Genomic DNA, 19,895 nt, shown 5'->3' on the forward strand with positions numbered 1-19,895 from the left:
TCGCACTTCGCAGCCCCGCGGGGCGCGGGAAGGACCGGCCGTGCGGCTTCTCACGGCCCCTGCGCCGGCAGCTCCTCGCCTGGGTGCGAAATGGGGGCTACGGGGGTGCCAGGGCCCGGCCCGGCCCCCCACCCAGGCGTCCCCGGGGCTCCAAAGCCTGGGACACGGCTCCCACCCTCTTCATGTGCTTCCAGCCCTCCAGCCTCCACCCCCCACCGGGCTGTTCCCATCGCCTCCAGCACCACCTCGGGGCTCTGCAAAAATGTCACCTCCTCGGGGAGGCCTTCTCTGACCACCCTGGGGGGCAGAAGTCCCCGCCCTGACTCCTGTAAGGCACATGCTATTTAAATAACCTAACACTTCAGACCCTGACATCATCGTATCTTGTACTGCCTGTTTTCTGCACTGCAGTGTTACATCCACAGCGAGAACCCATTTCTGTCTTGCCCCCCCCCACCCCCAACCCGAGTCCCCAGGGCTGGGAATCACGCCTGGCCTCTAATAGGTGCTAAAGGAAAAACAGCTATAATGAAGTTAATCATAGTTTACTCATGGTTCTACTGTGTATCAGCCTCTATTGTAAGCTGCTTGCGGAAATTATCTCCTTTGAGTCCTCAGAATAGCCCCACCAGGTAGGGAGAGTTAATAACATATTATATTCATCCTCGGAACCAAAGAGGACGCTGAGCCCCCAGAGGGGTGAAGGGACTTCACAGAGGTTGCACAGCCAGAAAGTTGCAATGCTGGGGCGCCTCAGGTCATGATCTCAACGGTTCACGAGTCTGAGCCCCGCGTCGGGCTCTGTTCTGGCAGCTCGGAGCCTGGAGCCTGCTTCGGATTCTGCGTGCGTGTGTCTCTCTCTCTCTCTGCCCCTACCGCACCCATGCTCTGTCTCTGTCTCTGTCTCTCTCTCTCTCTCAAAAACAAATAAAAACATTTAAAAAAATTAAAAAAAAAAAAAAGTTGCAATGCTCAGGCTGAAACCCGGGAGGCCTGGCTGGAATTGTCTGATTTTGCTAAACGGAGGGATGGATGTGCCCCAGACCTAGAAAGGAGCCCCCTCAGAGCCTCCAGGCATCGTGCCCCTGAGTCCCTGTTTCCAGACTTGCCTTTCCCAGTCCCCACGGCCCACACACCCACAGACCCAGCCCCTCCCCTCCCCTCCCCCGCCAGGCTGGTGGGGGGAGGGGTGGGAACCCAGCAGGCCTCAGTTTATTTTCCTCCCCACTGTGGGTTTGCAGAGGTTGGGGGAAAGCCGTTTAAAGCAGGTCCGAAGGGCCTCGGTTCCACCCACCAGACAGCAGGGTCGACTGCCCAGGACCCTGAGCCCAGTCCCAGATTGACAGACGGACAGATGTTCCTCCGCCAGCTGATTGCTCTCCTGAGCCTGCTCAGTGGGGCCCACTTGCCCACAGGCTTTGGGAGGCCCGGACCCCAGGGGCTCCCATCTCGGCTCTGGGCTGCCACCAATGAGACCCGGGCTCTGGGCCGAGGGGTCCCAGCCTCCCAGGTACAATCCTCTGCCCTCAGCAGCTGGAAGGCCTTCTTGGGCCTGCAGAAAACTGGCCGGCTGGGGAGAGGTAGTCTGCAGCAGGGGCAGGAAGCGGCCCCCACCATGTCTCTGCCCCTGGACCCGCACGAAGTGACCCGGGAGAGGTGCAAGGCTGTGCCGTTCACCCAGGTGAGGGTGGCAGGGGGAGAGGAGGGCCGAGCTTCAGCACTGGCGGAGAGCACAGACTGTGGTCCTGCACAGATCTGGGTCCGGCCTCGCACCCTCCACCTAAACATCTCTTATCCTGTTTCCTCCCTTAGAAGATGAGGCCTAAGCCTTTCCTACCCAACCATGCAGTTACTTCCATCCTGGTCTCCCGCCCTTCTATGGCTGCCTTCTCCCCCAGGCCTATTTTTCCATTTGGTGGCCAGAGGGCACCTGTGAATACCTGAGTCAGATTTCCTCCTTCTTCCGCTTAGAGCCCTCCACGGCTCCCACTCCAGTCAGAGCAAAGCCATGTCCCTCCCGGGGCCCACAAGGCCCTGTCACCTCCCCGACCTCGCCTCCTCCTGCTCTTCTCCTCACCTACTTCACTCCTGCCACACCAGCCACCTTGCTTTTCTCCGGACACACCAATGCTACATCTACCTCAGGGCCTTTGCACTGGCTGCTCCCTTTGCCTCTGCCATTCCACTCCCCCACCCCCAGATATTCTGTGGCTCCTTCTCTTCCCTCCTTCAGGTTTTTTCTCAGACACAATTTAAAGATGCAACACCTTTCACCTGTTCCTTCTTTCCTGCTTTATTTCTCACTGTAGTACACCTCATCGCCTAACATGTAAAACTGATTTTGTGGTTGCATTTATCATGTCTCCCTCACTAGGATGTCTTCTCCAGCAGAGCACGGATTATTATTATGCCTTGTTCACTTCTGTATCCCCATCGCCAGGCCTGTGAACAGAGCCAGGCACGCGGTGGGCACTCAGTGTTTGTTGAATGAATGAGTGATTAAATGAATAATAGTGCCTGCCTCCTAAGGGCTATTGGGCATCAGAACGAGACAGATATGGTTATGGGCATTCAGTCAGTGCTCTTTAAGAGCTGTGGGAATTCACGCCATGTGTTTATAACCCGGGCTTTGGTGCTCCGTGTACCTGGCTTCAAGTTAACTGATGACTTCTGTGTGACCCAGGGGAAGTGGCTTCCCTTCTCTGAGCCTCGTTTCCTATCTTGGCAAAACAGACTTAATGACAGATGTGAATGCACGCAAGGTGTTTGGAACGATGCCCCGCAGGGTGTCAGTTCCCAAGCCCCCTTGGCTCATTATTCATTCAGCAAACTTTCGCCGAAGGTGATACGGTGGCGATTGCATGGCCTGGGGCCAGTTACCTTGCCCTGAATTGTGCCCCAGTTGCCCCGCACAGCCATGCACGCTGTGCCCAGCAGAGGGGACCCCTGGCCTGGGATCCAGCTGTGTACCCTCTCCCAGAGCGGCAACTGCCCCGGGGTGGCACAGAGGTGTTCTCGGGGCCAGCAGCCCCTTTGGCAGCTGTGTGGACTTAGGTGAGGGACTACTCCGAGCCTCGGGTTCCCTCATCAGTAAATGAGGACAATAATGGCCCCAGCTTGTAGCATTGTGGGAGGAGAGAGTTCACCTAAGGTGAGTAGCATGGGTCCCGGCATGGTGTTAGTGTTCAGTCAGTAAGTGTTAGCTTTTGCTATGATGCACCTGCTGGGGTTACAGCCATAAACAAGGGAGAGAAAGTCCCCGTCCCCAGGCAGCTTGTATTCTAGGAGAGGAACATTAAAAGAAGAGACACAACTATAAATTACTACGAGCCCCAGGAAAAAGACCACCAGGGGGGTGACATTTCCCTTGGGGACGCCTCTGAGAAAAGATGCGTTGGGATGAACTCAGGTGGAGGGCACAGCAAGGGCAATGGACCAGTGGACCAGAGGTGGGCATGGTGCTGTGTTGGAACAGGGAAGAGGCCGGGGTGGCTGGGGCAGGATGACTGAGGAGGACGGGGCTCGCAGGGCGGCAGGAACACAGGGTTTAAGCAGAGAAGTTGGGGCGAGTTGATAGAGCCACTTACTTGGAGGGGACCAGAGGAGGAATTTTTTTTTTTTTTTTTTTTGAGAGAGAAAGAGTGCAAGTGAGCGAGGGGCAGAGAGAGAGAGAGAGAGAGAGGGAGAGAGAGAAGCTGGGCTCACCTGAACCAGGGCTCGAGCTCACCCGACGCGGGACTCAAACTCACAAACCTCGAGATCATGACCTGAGCTGAAGGCAGATGCTTAACTGACTGAGCCACCCAGGGGCCCCCATAGGGGGGGACTTTTACTGAATGCTTACTGTGTGCTAGGCAAGAGGCTAGGGCTTTCTGTCTAATCCCCACCAGTTTCCTGTAATGCTAGCCCTTTCTGCAATCCCTTATCCCGAGAGGTGCCTCCTTCATCATCATCTCCTGCTCAGGAGGAGCGGCCCTTCCCTGTATTAATCCTTTCTGTTGAAAGGGTAGATTGGGGCACCAAACGAGGCTCGAGGGTTCGAGCCCCACATCCGGCTCCTGTGCTGACAGCTCAGAGCCCGGAGCCTGCTTCGGATTCTGTGTCTCCCCTCTCTTTCTGCCTCTCCCCCCCTCACGCTCTGTCTCTCAAAAATAAACAAACATTAACAACAACAACAACAACAACAACAACAACAACAACAAAAAGGGTAGGTTGATTTCTCTTTTTCCTGGTTGAACTTCCATAATTTCACAGGTAAAGAAACAGGCCCAGAGAGGCTGGGTAGCTTGCCCCAATTCACACAGCCAGCCGATGGCAGTCAGGATTTGAACCTGGCCTCTCGAGGTGGGGAGGGAGTGGATGGGAGATCATTCTCACCATCCCGGCCCCACACTCCACTGATCTCCCTGTCCCAGGTGATCTCCCAGCCCGGCTGCACGGCAGTTCACCTCCGAAACCACCTCTGCTTTGGCCACTGCTCGTCCCTCTACGTCCCCGGCTTGGACCCCACCCCGCTCGTCCTTTGCAACAGCTGTGTGCCCACTCGAAAACGCTGGACACCCGTGGTCCTGTGGTGTCGGGCGAGCGGCCCCGGCTCCCGTCGACGGATGAAGACGTCTGCTGTGCTGGTTGAAGGATGTCAGTGCAGCCCGAAGGCGTGATCTGAGCATGACGGAGGGACATGCAAATGTGCACATCTTGGGGAGACGGGGGCAGACGCGCCCAGAAAGATGCCAACCTGGATCATGTACGCTGGGTCAAGAGACTAGGGACACAGGGACAGCCTGACAGGTCTCCAGCATCCCTGCCCTGCTCCCAGGGACACCAGGCACGTCCCCAGCTGTGGGGCTGGGCCGCTCATAATCATAGCACTCAGTTTACCAGGCCCTGCGCTAAGCGTTTGACACACACTGACTTATGTCATCCCCGGAGCAGCCCAATGAGATGGGGGTTAGTATCGCCCTATTTTACAGAGAAGGAAACTGAGGTTCTAAGAGGCAAAGCCACTCGCTCAGGTCCCACAGCAGTAAGTGGCAGGTCTGGCATTCGAATCCTGGACAGTGTGGCACCCAACGTTGACCCCTAGGCTGGACCTCCTCTCCTAGAATGAAAGACACGCTCCCAGCTACAGGGAGGACAGATGGTCCCACACGGACCAGGAGACACAGGGATGACCCCGTCCTAGGGACCCCCCCCCCCAAGAAACCAAGACAGGGAGGCAGACATAGCTGCTGGGGGAGACTTGGGCCCCCCCAAGTCAGAGGCAGGACCCCTGTGATCCCAGCGCCCCTCCTGCCCTGCTCCCTTAAGTTTCCACACAGCCCCACGCACAGTGTGGTATTGAACAGGAACCATAAAGGTTGGCCAAACCCAGTTGTGCGTGTGTGTGTGTGTGCATGTGTGTGTGTGTGTGTGTGTGTTCCTCCAACTGGGGCTCCCTGGGAACGGGTGGCCCTGTGTTGGGGTGTGGGCGTCAGGGGTGCTCCCTCCTTAGCTGGGCACAGGGTCTGCAGCGCATGAGGGCAGCCTGGCTCGGGCGGCTGGAACCGGGGCCCTGGCAGATGGGCTCGTCTGGCACAGACGTGGGGACATGTGGCGCTGTCAGGGCTGACTCCAAATGCCCCCCGGAGCGTGGGGCGGGGTGGGGGGGGGGCGGCCAGGCCCCTCTCAGCCCTCTTCCTGCCTCAGGAAGGAAGGCCCCAGGTGAGGGGAGCAGAAGGAGGGGACCCGAGGAAACAGATGGGCCAGCAGGGCGTGGGAGCCTGCGACCTCTGACCCTACAGGCCTGCACAGAGGGGTGGGAACGGGCCAGGCGGCCAGCTCCCAAGGCCCTGCTTCAAGGGCCCCGGGTGGGGGGCAGGGTCACCAGGGGCCCACAGGGGGCGCACTCTCCCCCCCTCCCTCCAGGCTTCTGTGCCAAACCCCAGGCAGAGTCCGAGCGGGCAGCTCAGCCCTGGCACCGCGGGCACCCCTCGCTCTGGCAGGCACGAGGCGCCTGATTCCCCCCCTTCAGCTGTGCCCACCTCCTGCCAGCCGGGGAGCCAGCTGGGAGCCTTGGTGCCAGGGGGCCCCCGGAGTCCCTGCCCCCTCCTGGGCAGTGCCAGCCGGCCCCCGCCCCCCCAGGCCCAGTAATGGGTGGGTAATGAGTGCTGGGGGAGCGGGGGAGGGGCGAGGGATGCAGGTGCCACAGGCGCTGGCACGGGGGCCGCTAATCAGGTTTGCCAGCGCCATCTGTCACCGCGCGAGCATCTGGGGCTCAAGGTGACCCTGTCACCCTCAGTTACAATTATGAGTTTGGCATCTGTATTAAAGCCCGCCAGCCGGCCGGGCAGGGGAGGGCTGGGGTGGGCACGGGGGTGCACGACAAGCCCTGTCCCGGGGGTCCCGTTCCCAGGGGCTGCATGGCTGCCAAGGCACGGGGCTTCTCCATGCTTGGGGGAGCGCGTGTGTGTGTGTGTGCGCGTGTGTGGACAGCCTCCACAATTCTGTGAGCGTGTCTGGACGCGGAGCACAACACCCTGGGGGTCCTGGGTTTTTGTGGATCTCTGGGTATGGTGGCTGTGTGTCTGAGCCTGGTGGGATGGGTGGGGGCTGGGGGTGGCGCTGAGGCTGTATGGGTGCGAGGGCCCCCATGCGTCCACGCGCTGGGGAGAGGAGCGTATGGCGGTTCTTTTCTTTAGGTTGTGTCACGCTGTGTGTGGTGTTGTGCCTGTGATGGTCACGGGCTGTGTGTTTTGGGGCGCGGGGTCTGTAAGATCCTGTTGAAGTGTGTGTGTGTCAACACACGGGGACAGCAGCTGGGAGGGGCTCTGCGGGGTCACCGCAGGGCCCGTCTCCTGTGCCTTCAGAGCGTCCTCGCCCTCGACAACCTCTGTGGCCCAGGGTCTAGTGTGGGGGGCTTGGGGAAGGCAGGAGTCGGCTCTCAGGAGGATTCTGGGCTCTGGGTTCTTGGATCTGGATTCCGGGTCCTTGGCTTTAGATTCTGGAAGATAGGATTTTTGGATTCTAGATTCTGGGCATTCGGACCTGGATTTTAAATTCTGGGAACTGAGTTCTTGGATCTGGTAGCTGGGAATCCAGCTTTGGATTTTGGATTCTGAGACCGTGATCTGGATTTCAAGCTCTGAATTCTCGGTCTGGGTTCCCGCTTCTGGACCCTGATGTGCTCTCCAGGCTCTGGGCTGAGCCTGGGCCTGTCCTCTCTGCCCTTCTATTCAGCCTGGGCCATCGGGCCGCCCACCGTCTCCCCACGTGATGGGTGCAGAGACCACACATGGCCACCAGGGGCCACCCTTGGTCCAGGTTTGGGCCAAGTTGACCCAGCTAGCCCGGAGTAGGGGAACACCCTGGCCTGGCTTGACCCAGCCCTTTGAGGCAGAGTGGGGTGGGGCTTTGCTTCCGTCCCTTTCCTTCCCAACCTCCACTGATGACAGATGTCTGTATGTCAAACATGGAGAACTGGACCCAGCAGCCCCACAGACCCCCAATCTGGACCAGGGGACAGGGAGCCAGTCAGTGAGTCAGACCAGGGGGAAGGCACATGTGTGTCTGTGAAGGTGTCAATGAATGTAGGGAGACATGTGTAGGTGTGAAGGAGCACTCTGTCTCTAGGGTAGGCACATATGACAGCGTTTCCTGGAGTGTGAGCCTGTGGGGTGATGTGTGGCTTAGGACCACATGTCTGGTAGGGTCCTTGCACGATGGTGCATCTATGGAACTATATGTGTCACTGTCGCACTGATGGCGGGCAGGAGTTCCTGTCATGGGTGTGTCTGGCCGTAACCATGACTGTGAGCGTCTCTGGGTGACTGTGGGCATGTTCGTAGGTGGCACTGTGTCTGTGACGGTGTCTGGGGCGGCGTCCCCAAGGACTGGATCTTTGTGTTGATGGTGTCTTGTAGCGGGTGTGTATAGATGTGCAGAACACAGGTTTGCCTTCTGAGAGCGTCAGGCAGGGGAAGGCGAGTCCTCTAGAAGGGAATGGAAAAAAAAATAATAATAAAGGGAGTGGAGAAGGGACTGAGGTGGGTGGGACCAGAGACCCTCGGAGGGTTCCCCTTTATTTCCTTCCTGGGTCTCTCTGACCCTCCGTCTGGCTGGCTCCCCCATTCGGCATCTCCGACTTTGCCTGGGGGGTCTTGGTCCTCTGCCTCCTCCCGTTGCCAGGCAAGGCGCCGGGCACAGTGGGCCTCTGTTTCCCACCCAGCCTTCGTCTTCCATCTCGATCCCCTCCTCTGCCTCTCCGTGGCCCTCTTCCTCTGTCCGTCCTTCCTCGGTTGTGCACGTCTTTCCATCTCGCAGGTCTCTCCAGATCATCTCTCTGTCTTTCCGCATCTGTCTCTCCCTCGTCTCTTCTAAGTGTCTTTCTTTTCCCCTCTACGGCTCTGTCTGTCTCTCCCTACCTCTTGTCTCTCCCTGTCTCTCCATCTCTGTCTTTCCCCGCCCCGTCTCCCGGTCTCTGCCGGACCGGGTGGGTCCTGGTGGGTCCTGGACAGCCCGGCCCGGGCGCCGCGACGAACAATGCCCCATTCACGCGGCCCGTCGGCGCCATGGCAACGCGCCCGCCCCGCCCTCCCCGCGCGCGGGCCGCGCGTGCCAAGAGGATGCCATGGTTACGTCAGGCGCGTGCCCGTCCCGCGCGCCTCCGCCCCGCGCGCTCTTGAAGGGACCAGACCAGCAGGGGGCGCCCGGCCGCAGCCTCTGACGGGAGTCAGGAGGGGCCGTCCTCCACGGGGCCTTCAGGAACTCAGTGCCTCAGTTTCCCCTTCTTTAAAACGGCAGTGGTGCGCAGAGTGAGATTGCAGTGGGTGCGTGCGTGTGTGTGTGTGTGTGAGAGAGAGAGAGCGAGAGGGAGAGAAAGTGAGAGAGAGAGAGAGAAAGAGCGAGATGGCCCATGAAGTTGCCGTTTGGGGATGGTTGTGTGTCTGCGAGTTTGCATTTGAAAGTCAGTGGGACTATACATGTATGAACGTGTGGGTCCATGTTTGCACGCTTATGTGCGTGTTTTTGTGGGAAGGAGCTTGCGGTTTGGAGGTGATTGCATGTGTGTGTGTGTGTGTGTGTGTGTTTTATATGTGTGATAAACACCTGTGTGTGATAGTGTCTATGCAGTGTGGGGGTGATGGTGTCTCTGTGTGTTTGTGGTTGTGTGAATGCGTACCCCTGTGTTTGCATGACGCGCGTGTGTGTGTGTGTGTTGGATGGCTGTGTTGTTGGGTGTGGTTTTGAGTTTGTGGGATTGTTGCTTGTGTGTCTGGGGGTCTGGTTCACAGGTTTGTGTGTGTGTGTGTGTAGAACCGGGGCTGAGCTCTGAGGACTGCCGGGGCTTGGCTGAGCCCCCCCCCCCGTCACCTGGGGGCCTCCTGGCACAGAAGGGGGTGCCCAGCTGCTTGGGACCTCCGACTCCCCACGGGTTCAGGACTGCCCCAGCTGATGAATATTCATGAACTGGGGGGGGGCTGACACCCACTGCCTACAGCTGAGAGTCCATTAGCCCCCTGGCTTTCCACACACTGGCTGCAGCAGAGTCGGGGGGGGGTGCCAGGGTGGGCCTGTGCCTGTCTCCACGACTTGGGAAGCTGGGGGGGGTATCCTGGTGACTATCGTGGGGGCCATGTCAGAACGCTTGGCTGCCGGGTGGGACAGCTAAGGGGCTGTCTCAATGTTGTGACAGGCACCGGGGAGAGAGACTGTTGGATGACAGGATGTTCTTGTAACAGTGGTGGCGGCTGTCACCCACCGTTTCTTTGTAGCTCTGTCCGGGGACTCTGGGTGTTGTGCGGCGACGTGAGATGTGTGCCCGTCACCTGCAATAGCGAGGCCTTGAGTGTATGTCTCCGGAGGGTCTTTGAGCAGCTCTGCAGGGGCCCCTACCTGCTGGCCGTCTGCTCTGTGACACCGTGACGGGGGGGGGTATGTTGTCGTGTTGTCAGAGGGACTGGTTTGCTTCAAGCGCTGATTGAGGGACAGCTGTGCGCCACACCCTGGGGACGAAGTGATCGTTCTGCTTCCCTTCCGCGTGGGGGGGGGGGGCGGGGGCGGTGACTCCGCGTGGCCACGTGGCTACCGCAGCTGCAGGGGGGACCCGGCCGAGTATGTCAGTGCGCCTCTGCTGGTCAGCGTGACACTGGTGCAGGGTGAGGGTCAGCATGCCAGGCTAGCCGTGAGGACGCACGAGACCACGTGGCTAACGGCGCGTGTGACCAGAATTGTTTGAGGGCGTGATGGTGTCTCTGCGTGTAACAGCGTGGCTGAGGGTGTGACAGACAGTGTCGCTGGTTGAAGGTGTGACAGCATAACTATGTGTGACAGCATGTGTGACAGTGTGGTTGTGTGTGACAGTGTGACTGAGGATGAGATAGCGTGGCTGTGTGTGTGGCTGTGCGATCGAAGGTGTGACAGTGACGCTGTGTGTGTGACAAGTGTGTGTGATGACACGAGCCAAGGGGCTGTGACTGCCCCACCCCCATCCCCAGGCTGCGACAGGGAGCCCGGCTACACTGTCACCCACGACTACACGGTCACATCCTCAGCCACGCTGTCACAGACAGCCTTGCTGTCATACCTTCGCGCTGGACCAAGGGGCCTCATGGCGGGAGACGGGCAGCCGCCCAGGCTGGGGACGCACGTGGGCCTGAGGCAGGGACACCTGGAGATACAACCACTCGCTCATCCGTCTTCTGCGTGCAGGCTGGGTTTGGGGAGCGGCCCGCAGAGGCAGTGGGGACGGGTGCGGGGAGGGCTCCTCCGGTCTGGGGGACTCCAGCCTGGGTCCTGGTGTGTGGCTGGGTGGCCCCTGAGGCTTGGCTAGGGACACGGTGCAGCCAGCCTCACCCCCCCCCCCATACCGACTCCCTGGGTCAGCTGGGCGGTGGCAGCATACAGAGGCCCCATTCAGGAGCCCGGGCTCGGTTTCCAGGGCGGGCGGGGTGGGTCTCCTGCCGGCTGCAAATGAAACGTTTCCCCAATTCCTTCCCTTTGCCTGCAGATGAGTGCTGGCCACGGGAAGCCTTGCTGCCCACCTTTCCTCGGCCCCGGCCAGGCTGTGCCACCAGGGGCGCGTGGGAATATGCGCCTGTGGGCCTTGCGTGCAGCTGTGGGCTGGCCTGTATGTTCCCATTTGTGACTTAGGAGTGTGTGCGTGTGTGCGTGTGCGTGTTTGGGTGTTGGCGCGACCAGCTATCTGTGTGTGTGACCACTTGTGATCACAGGCGATCTTGTGTCTCTGGGTGTCCGTGCGTCTGTATGTATGTGATCTCTGTACCTTTGTGTGACTTTGCGCGTGCCACCTCCATGGATGATTTTGAGAGGATCGGCGTGGATGACCGCGTGGGCTTGTCCCGTACGGGATTTGGGGGCCCTACGTGACTTTGTGTAACTGGGCTCAGGGTGACTGACTCTGGGAGTCTGTACAGCTCTGGCTGCCTATGTCTGAGTGTGTCTTTGTGTCTTGGCAAGTTGTGTGGGTTTCGGTCTCTGTGGGGGCCTCTGTGATGGTGAGAGGGTTCCTGGTGTTTTTCTGTGGATGGATCTGGGAAGGTCTGGTGGGATTCTCTGTGTGGCTCTGTGTGCGTTTGTGGGTCTGTGTGTGATCACGGCGTTTTGGATGTCCTCCCCCAGAGGGGGAGGGTCCGCATCTCTGTGCGTCTGAGTATGCCCGTGTGTCTCTGGGATTCTCTCGCGTGAGAGCCGTGGTCCCGGGTGCCTGGCCAGGTGTGAGTGCCTTGGGAGCCAGGCCCGTAATACCTCAGGCTCAGACCCCACCCATCAGGGGCTCCCAGCCCGGGGTGAGGGCAGCGAGCACAATGCCAGAACCCCGGGTTTGGGGCGCGGACCATGCCTGCCAGGCTGGGCAGGGGAGACGTCAGGCCCTCTTGGAGAGTGGGGATCCCTAGTGCTGTCGGGAAGGCCTAGAGCACCCCTCTCCCTGACCCTGGCCACACCTATAGACTGGCTTTTCACTTATCCTGTGGGCCAGATGTCTTCCCGCCTCCCCCAGGAGGCCTGCCCAGCTGTCTCGGAGCCCAGCGGTGCCCGGCCCCGCCTTCAGTGGCCCGGGGCATGGCCGCCAGAGCCCAGATGTTTCAGTGCCCTCCCCTCCACCAACCCCCAGCGCCCTGGCCAGGTAATGCCGTCGGCCTGGTTCCCGATCCTCCCTCCTCCTCGTTACTCCACACACCTGCATTGTAAGAACACACCTGCTGCCAGCTGCAGCCAGGTGGGCAGTCCCGGCAGGGAGGAATGCGGGGGATTCCAGCTGCGGCATCCCAGCTGTGCCCAGCCCCCTGGCAGTGCCCTCCTCCCCCGAGAATTCTCGAAGGCCAGGTGTGCCCTGAGACCCGGGCTCTGTGGGGGAGGGGGTGGGGGGCACGGGTGCCCTGTAGAGCCCCCCCCCTCCTTTGCCTCACAAAAATCCTCCCAGCTGGCAGCTGTGGAGCGGGGAGCAGAGCGGATGTGTGCGTGCATATGTGTGGGTGAGTGTGGGTACAGGGTGGGGGGTGTCGCGGGAGGTGGGGAGGTGGTCTCAGCGTGGGGAGAATTCTGAGGGCGGACGTGCACGAACACGGGGGCGAGTATTTGTGTGAACACGACTGGATGTAGTTTGTGACTGCAGAAGGAAGCGGGTGCGGGGAGGTGCCCACGGTGGTGCGAGAGTGTGTGTAAACGGGAGAATGGGTATTGTGTGTTTATGAATGGCGAGAGGGGTGTTGTGTGTGTATCTGGATGTTGGATTTGTGTGTCTGTCTGTGTGTGTGTGTAAATGGAAGGATGGATGTCCTGTGTATGTGTGTGTGTGTGTGTGTGTGTGTGTGTGTGTGTATGTGTGTGTGTGTGTGGATATTGTGTATGTTTGTGTGCGTCTGGATGGATGGGGGGGTAGGCTTCTGAGGGGCGTGGCCCTTTGTGGCCATTTGCAGAGGGGCAAGGAGGGTCTGCCTGGCTCTCAGGATGCCCCAAGCCTCCAGCTATATTAAAAGTCCCAGACACCCCAACCCTCTCAATTTCTTCCCTGAGCCGTTAAGGCCCCAGGCCCCCTTGATCTCTAAATCCCTTTCCGGTCTCTTCTTTCAGCCCCTCACAGCCCCCACCCCCACCCCGGTCCCCCATGCATCATGCAGCCGGCCCCTTCTCTCCAAACCGTTGCTCATGACCCCCCCCCCCCCCGCCCCTGCATTCCTCCTGCAGCGGTGAGGAGCAGGCAGCAATGGCCCTGAAACTTTAAACGGTGTTAAAAGTTTCTGTTTACGAGAAGCCCTTGAATTTTTAAGGACGTATCGATTCCCTCTGCCACGGCCTCGCGCCGCCAGTGGCTGCGGCACAGCGGGCGAGGCCATGTGGGACCCGCAGCATTCTAGGGACGGAGCCCCCACAGCGCTGAATGACTGCCACACGTACCAGACGCACCCTCGGGCGCACAGAGCCCCCCTCCGTGACACATCACACACACACTCCCGCAGATCCTCATCACCGCCCCAGACCCACAGAGCCCACCCCACAGAAGCACACGCCTAATAACGCCCGTTAACACTTTCCGCCACACGGACCCTGATCACAGACAGATTCGCTGGGACCCTCGCCCACCTGCCCGCTTGGTGGCACATACTCTGGGACACACAGACTCACATCCCTGCCGCGTTACGCACAAGTTCATCACACACACTGACACTTTCTGACGGAAAGATCCCCAGAGCTGGCATACACAGCGCGGGCAGCTTGAAACACACGTGTCTGTTCACCCAGTACTTTCTGTCCAACCCAGACCCCGTCTACACCTAACTCCCCCTGGAATGTCAGCCCTCTGAGGGCAGGCTCTTTTGTCCTGTTCCCCATGATGTCCCCAGCGCTTGGCACAGGGTTTGGCAGACGCGCACCCTCTCTGGCTCGCAGACACCCCCCAGCCTCCCCCCCCACCCCCGCCACCGAGAGACCTACCACTACGTAACACAGGGCCACGCAGAGAGACTCCTGGACGTTCACTGACCTGTGTCTCTTTTCCCCCAGAGAACACCCAGACCTGAGGACACAAGTCTAGTCACCCTGCCTCAGTGATGTAATGCGACCAGAAGTACACCCCCCTCAGGTGTGCTCGCTCGCTCTCTCTCTCTCTCTCTCACATGCACACTCTTGTGCCTGCTTTCTGGGACCCAATGGGCGCAGCCATGGTAGCCCCCACACAGCCAGCCCTGCACAAACATCCACAGACACACACAGACACACACCTGGGCACCAACACCCCTCCAGCAGACAATGCATGGCTTAGAATTGCCACAGCTTCTTGGCCCGGGAGGGCAAGAAGGTGTTGGCTGCACCTGGCAGCAGGAGAGAGCTTTGTCTCAGCAGGAGCTGCCCAGGGGCTGCAGGCACCGCCTCCCCGCCCACCTTGGGGGTCACCTAAGGGCTCCCCCTGCCCCCACACTCGGGTCCTCAGCACCAACTTCTGCCTCCATTCCTTTCTGCTCTGGAAAGGAGGGGTCAGCGGCCTGCATGAGAGACTGGTCTCATGGTGGGGGGGGGTGTGACACATGTCTATGCCCATTTCTGTCCCTGCGGGTTGGGCTCTATGGCACTTGCTAGATCTGTGTATGTCCATGATCAGATCCAAGTACGTGTGTGTGTGTGTGTGTGTGTTTGTGTAGTGTCATAAGGGTGGGGTGTGGGAGGGGCCTGGGTGTATGTATGTCATACCCGTGTTCGTGGCTGGGTGATCCTCTGAAGGACGACTGGTCAGTGTGCCCAAGGCCCAAGGGGACATCTGGGCACCAGGTGTGTGCTATGTATGTCCCTGTGTGGTTGTGACTGCCAGTGTCTGTGTCAGTGACACCTCGTATGTCTTTGTATCAGGGTCAGTGTGCTCCTTCCCTGGGTCATTAGGCATGTGTGTCCAGGTATCTGATGGCGTAGGTTTGCACGAGAGCGTGTTACCACATTTCCCCTTAAGTAGTGTCGTTCTGCGTGCCCGGCTGTGTCCTCTGCAATGCCACAGCTGCCAAGATGTTTTGGTGTGGCTTTGTGTGTGCCTTTGGGTGTCTATGTATAGGAGCTGTGTGTCTGGAGTGCGTCAGAGTGTGGTTGTGTGATGATGCCTGTCAGTGTGTCAGTGTGAATACGTATGTGCCAGCATGCGCTGGTGTGTGTGTCTTCGTGTGGATCGGTGTGTGTCCATGTGAGGCCCTTGCTGGCACGTCTAAACGTGGTTCGTAACTGGAACGCGGGTGTGCAGGTTATCATCATGTGATGGTGGGCCTGGGTGCCCGTCAGCGTGTGGGTCGTGGGCTGGTGTGCGGGGGTGTGTGTCCATGCCATGTGTGTGTGTGTGTGTGTGTGTGTGTGTGTGTGTAGGGGTCTGTGTGTGCTCGGTTGTTGGAACGTGGAACGTGTGGCAATGCGTTCTGTACGTGACATGTGTGGCGGGGTCCGAACCCTGCTGTGTGTCAGCATGTGTCTGCGATGGAACGCGAGCCAGCACGTGTCGGGGTGGCTGTGTCGGTGTGCGCCCCCGCGCGCGCGTGTGTGTGCATGTGTGCGTGTGTGCGTGTGAGAGTGTGTGTGTGTATGTGTGTGTGCGCGCCGGCCGCCGCTCCCCCGCCCTGCCCGCCCCTCCCCGCGCCCCTCCTCCCGCCCGCGCCGCCCGCCCGCTCCCTCTCCCCGGAGTGCGCCGCTTCCAAACTTTGTCTAAACTTTCACTTTCACAGCGCGGCGGCGGCGGCGGCGTTGGCGGCGGCGGCGGGCGAGGGTGACCGGCCGAGCGGCGGCGGCATGGAGTAGACGCGCAGCGGCGGCGGCAGCAGCGGACGCGAGAGGCAGCGGCGAGCGCGGCGGCGGCGGCGGCGGCGGCGGCGGCGGCGGCCCCGGAGCCGGCGGGGCCGAGCCTGCGAGCGGCGAGCGCGGGGCCGCGGGCCGGGCGGGCGCAGCGCGGCGGAGGCCGGAGGAGCCGAGCCGGAGCCGGAGCCCGAGCGCGGCCGCCGCCTGCCGGGCCTCCCCTCGCCGCGGCCGGCCGCCGCGCTCCCGCCCGGGCGCCCAGCTATGTACTCCCCGTACTGCCTCACCCAGGTACCGGCCGCCGCCCCTGGGCGACCGGGGAGGGGAGCGGGCGCAGGAGGCCGGCGGGCGGGCGGGCGGGCGGGCGGCCGGAGGGGGCGCGCGGCGGCCGGGGTGGGGGGGGGGGGGGAGTGAGCCTGCGGGCGGCCGAGGGGTGCAAGCCGTGCTGTGGGCAGTCCCGGCACGCCTGCGGGCGTCACGGTGCGCGTGCGACCCTGGCCACCGGGCGGACTTCTGTTGGGGGCTCTGGGGGTGGCCGGCTGCGTGCGTGGCGCTGCCCCTGGAGCGCGGAGCGGGAGTGCGTGTGTGTGTGTGTGTGTGTGTGTGTGTGTGCGCGCGCGCGCTCGACTGGGGTGCGGTGGACTCCCGCCGACCTGTGGGCGACTGTGCTGTGCACCCGGGCAGCGTGGCCACTGGCAGTGGTTGCGGGGGTGACAGAGTGGCAGGGGGGTGGTCCCGAGGGCGCAGAGCGGGGACTGGGTCCCGCGGCGCTCTCTGGGGCGGGCGCAGCTTTTCCCGAGGGTGGCAGCGGCCGGCATGCGTGGCGGCGGCCCCTGCGTGCAGCCGGGGTGCCCGGGGCCGGCCGAGCGGCCCGGGCGTCGCCCCAAAGTCTTTGTTCAGGCCTCACATGGGAGCGGGGCTAAGAAAATGGCGGGGCTCCCAAATTTCGGAGGGTTAGGGGAGGGGAGGGAGGGACGGGCGCGCTGCCAGCCGGGGCCGCGCCTCTCGGCCGACCCTGGACGTCGCAGCCGCGGCCCCCCCGCCGCCCCAAACTTTCCTCGGCGCAAACTTTCCGGCCCCAGCTACCCCGGCTGCGGCGCGGTGGACCAGGCGGGCCGGGGTGGGGGAATCCTGTCCTGCCGCCCACAGGCGGGAGGGGCGGGAGGCAACCGTGGATGCGGCCGACGGTGCTGCGGCCACGCCGTCGGGTCAGCCGCGGGCACTACAGAGCCGACCTTGGCGCGCTGCGAGAGCAGAGCGCGTCCCGCCTCCAGCGAAGTTCCCTGCGCAGCGCTCCGCGGAGGCAAAAGCGCGGGGGATGCCTGCCCTGCCGCTCCGCCTTCCCTGGGCGGTGGCCCCAGGCTCCGAGAGGGCACTAGAACTGTCCAGAGTCCCGCAGTGGCCCTGGTAGCGCTGCCTGCCGGGCCAGGCCGCTGCTGGCAACACAGACTCGGAAGAGGGGACACCTGGGGGCTGCCTAGCCCTGCCTGCCAGCAAGGCCTGCGTGTGTGAGGGGAATCTTTAGGCCGGGCCCGGGGTCCTAATTGTCTCCTCTGCCCAGCCTGAGCCTTGCCAGCCTTCTGCCAAGCGTGCCCACAGATGGGAGTGGGAGTCCAAGTGAATATGGCTGCTACCAGGTGGTGATGTGCGGCGAGGGGGCAAGAGAGCATGTCAGGGGCTGCGTGTCAGCCGTGGCCACACCATACTCCTGCATCCACAGATGCGAGTGTGTATGTGTGTGTCAGTCTTGGGGTCTGCCTGTGGCTCCTCTGGGTGGCGGTGGGCAGGCCTGCGTGGTATGGACATGTGTGTGCCCCAGAAAGCGGGTTTTCCTGTTTCGCAACTGGGTGTCGTGAGTGTTGGTGAGGTGCACGCGCACATGTATGTATCACAGTGTGCGTGCAGGTGTGGGCAGGCACTCTGGCCACTGTGTCAGTATGAGGGACCCCACCCCCCACCCCCGGCCCCCGCATCTGTGCCTCTGACTGGCCAGTCGCCCTGTCTTGGGCCGCATGACAACCCCGTCCACCCAGCGGGGTCTGAGCTGTGGCTGCCTTTGGGGCTGTGTTTGGCTGGACTGCGTGCTGGTGTTCGGGGCCTAGTGGAATCAAGACCCCATGCTCGAGTGTCTCCTCGCCCACCGGCTACACCGCCGGCACCCTGGCCTGCCCCCTGAGACCTGGCTAGGGCTTGGGCCCCTGGGAAAGAAAATGCCAGCCGATCCCCCGGTGATAAGACTAGGAAAGGGCTGGGGCACACCATGGCCGTGGGCCATGGCCAGGGCTTGACTCTATGATACCCCAGAAGGGAGCAAGGGCTCAGCTCTGTCACAGGCCTGAGTGTGCCAGGGTGGATGGGGAGGAGAGCGGGCATGGTGTCTCTGGGCTGCATCCCTCAGCTCTATGCCGGCGGCTGCTGTCAGCTGGTCAGCAGGGTCTGGTCTGCCCCTCCCGACAGTCACATCTCTTGGATCCAGAGTCTCTGTTTTTACAAATCTTTCTGCTTCCATAATTTGCCCTGCCAGTCTCTGCCTTTTTCTCTGTCTCTGTCTCTATATCTGGCTTGCTCTGCCCCTTTTCTGTCTCTCTCTCTCTCTGCCTCTGTCCTTCTAGATCTTTGACTGTCCCTGTCTCTCCTTGTCTCTGTCTCTGACTTTGGTTCTGGCCCCATCTCTGCTTCTCCCCTCCCCATGAATCTCGGACTCTCTCTGTCTCTGTGGCCTCTCTCTCTCTCTCTCTCTCTCTCCCTCTCCCCCTTTTCTTTTTTTCAACCCAGAATTGGCTTCGATTTTAAAGTCAATAAATGATTGAGCAGGAACGAGCTTGGAGCAGCGGGGCCCTGGCGGGGAAAGGCACTGTGGGCGAGGGGGAAGGGCGGTGGGGGGGGGGGGGAAATCTCCTTCTGGAAAAAGCATCGAAATCCAGGGCGGCTGGGCGGGGCGCTCGCTGGCGCTGCATGAGCCCACTGCAGCCGTAGGCCTGAGTCCTCGGCAGACAGGAGGGGATGGACGGATGGGACCCCCTTCCCCGGCAAATAGACACGCTCCAGAACGTGGACATACACATACGTCACCGTCGCCCCGAAAATGCGGACATAAATGACCTGCTCGTGCTGATCATCCAGACAGACACATGGACATTGACACACTTACAGACACAGGAAATGGTGGACCTGTGTTCGCTCCCACCCACAGCGCGTGCGCGCGCGCACACACACACACACACACACACACACACACACACACCCCGCCTTGTGATGGGACATGTACATCGATGTAGGCTCATGAAGACATATCCAAGAGACAGTCCGCGAGAGGCTGACTCAAGTGTGTGTCCCCCCCCCCCCGCACCCCACTCTCGCTCATATAGACTCGAGGACAGATAGACTCAAGGACCGAGGGATGGACAGACACACACCTTTATGGAAGACGCAATGCTGTTGGCTCACCTTGGTGCATATATAGACCTGCATGCTTGCTGACATTTCCTGCCACACAGCCACGTGGGCAGTAGAATGTTCACGGACCCCTGTTTCTGTGCAGCTACGCACACGCTCCTTCCAGGGAAGGGGGAATGGCTGGGGTGTCCCTGAAGCCCCTGCCTCAGCTGTCTCCTTGGGTCACTGTGGCCGCCCTGCTGTCCCCATGATGCCGTTGCTCCCCTGGCACAGTGCAGCGCCCCCTTTGTATGGCACATTTTCTTCCTGTCTCCGGCCCTGCCTGCTTCATGCCCACTTCTGGGACAGGAGGTGTGCGCAGGCCGGAGCCGGCATGGGGCGGGCCATGCTGGGGGCTCCGTTAGGCTCCGTTAGATGTTTTGAGGCTGGACCAGGCCAAGCTTGGAGCCGAGGGGCATGCTGGGTTAATCTGGGGGGCTGGATGCTCCCTTCTTGCCGGCTGCTGGAGCCAGGGGTCCTGGCCGAGCCAGGAATGTCTTGTGTGGCCTCAAGGGCTCCCAGATGGAGGCTGTGGGTGCAGAGATCAAGAATTGGGCTCTTTTTTTTTTTTTATAAGACAGCACAGGGTTTGAGCTCTGCCTCTGCATCTCCTAATCCTGTGACTTGAACCACACGATCTTCCTGGTCTGCAAAATGGATATCTCTCAGGCTGTGGTTCGGCTTAGCACAGTGCCTGGTAC

The 19,895-nt window shown here is 61.0% G+C and overlaps 2 protein-coding genes and 1 long non-coding RNA gene across 7 annotated transcripts in view; all 3 read left to right on the forward strand.

Annotated features, from left to right (window-relative positions):
• The first annotated feature begins 1,354 nt into the window (after window positions 1–1,354).
• DAND5 (DAN domain BMP antagonist family member 5) lies at window positions 1,355–4,661 on the forward strand. The gene is made up of 2 exons (XM_042927444.1): window positions 1,355–1,681; window positions 4,416–4,661. Exons 1-2 carry the CDS (start codon window positions 1,355–1,357, stop codon window positions 4,659–4,661), a joined length of 573 nt encoding a protein of 190 aa, XP_042783378.1.
• Window positions 4,662–8,653: 3,992 nt separating this feature from the next.
• LOC122213313 lies at window positions 8,654–15,748 on the forward strand. 2 transcript variants are annotated; one of them, XR_006199472.1, is made up of 3 exons: window positions 8,654–8,807; window positions 14,002–14,080; window positions 15,693–15,748. It is a non-coding gene; the product is annotated as an uncharacterized LOC122213313 (long non-coding RNA). The 2 variants fall into 2 exon arrangements; XR_006199471.1 differs by having other exon boundaries at window positions 8,654–8,783.
• Window positions 15,749–15,956: 208 nt separating this feature from the next.
• NFIX (nuclear factor I X) overlaps window positions 15,957–19,895 on the forward strand; it is a 95,632-nt gene continuing 91,693 nt past the window's right edge. For all 4 annotated transcript variants that reach the window (XM_042928587.1, XM_042928590.1, XM_042928589.1 and 1 more), the window contains exon 1: window positions 15,957–16,050. In XM_042928587.1, the coding sequence (XP_042784521.1) occupies window positions 16,024–16,050 (27 nt within the window). In that variant the 5' untranslated portion in view covers window positions 15,957–16,023. The remainder of the gene's footprint in view (window positions 16,051–19,895) is intronic.

Source organism: Panthera leo, chromosome A2 (assembly GCF_018350215.1).
Source record: "Panthera leo isolate Ple1 chromosome A2, P.leo_Ple1_pat1.1, whole genome shotgun sequence".
NCBI lineage: Eukaryota > Metazoa > Chordata > Mammalia > Carnivora > Felidae > Panthera > Panthera leo.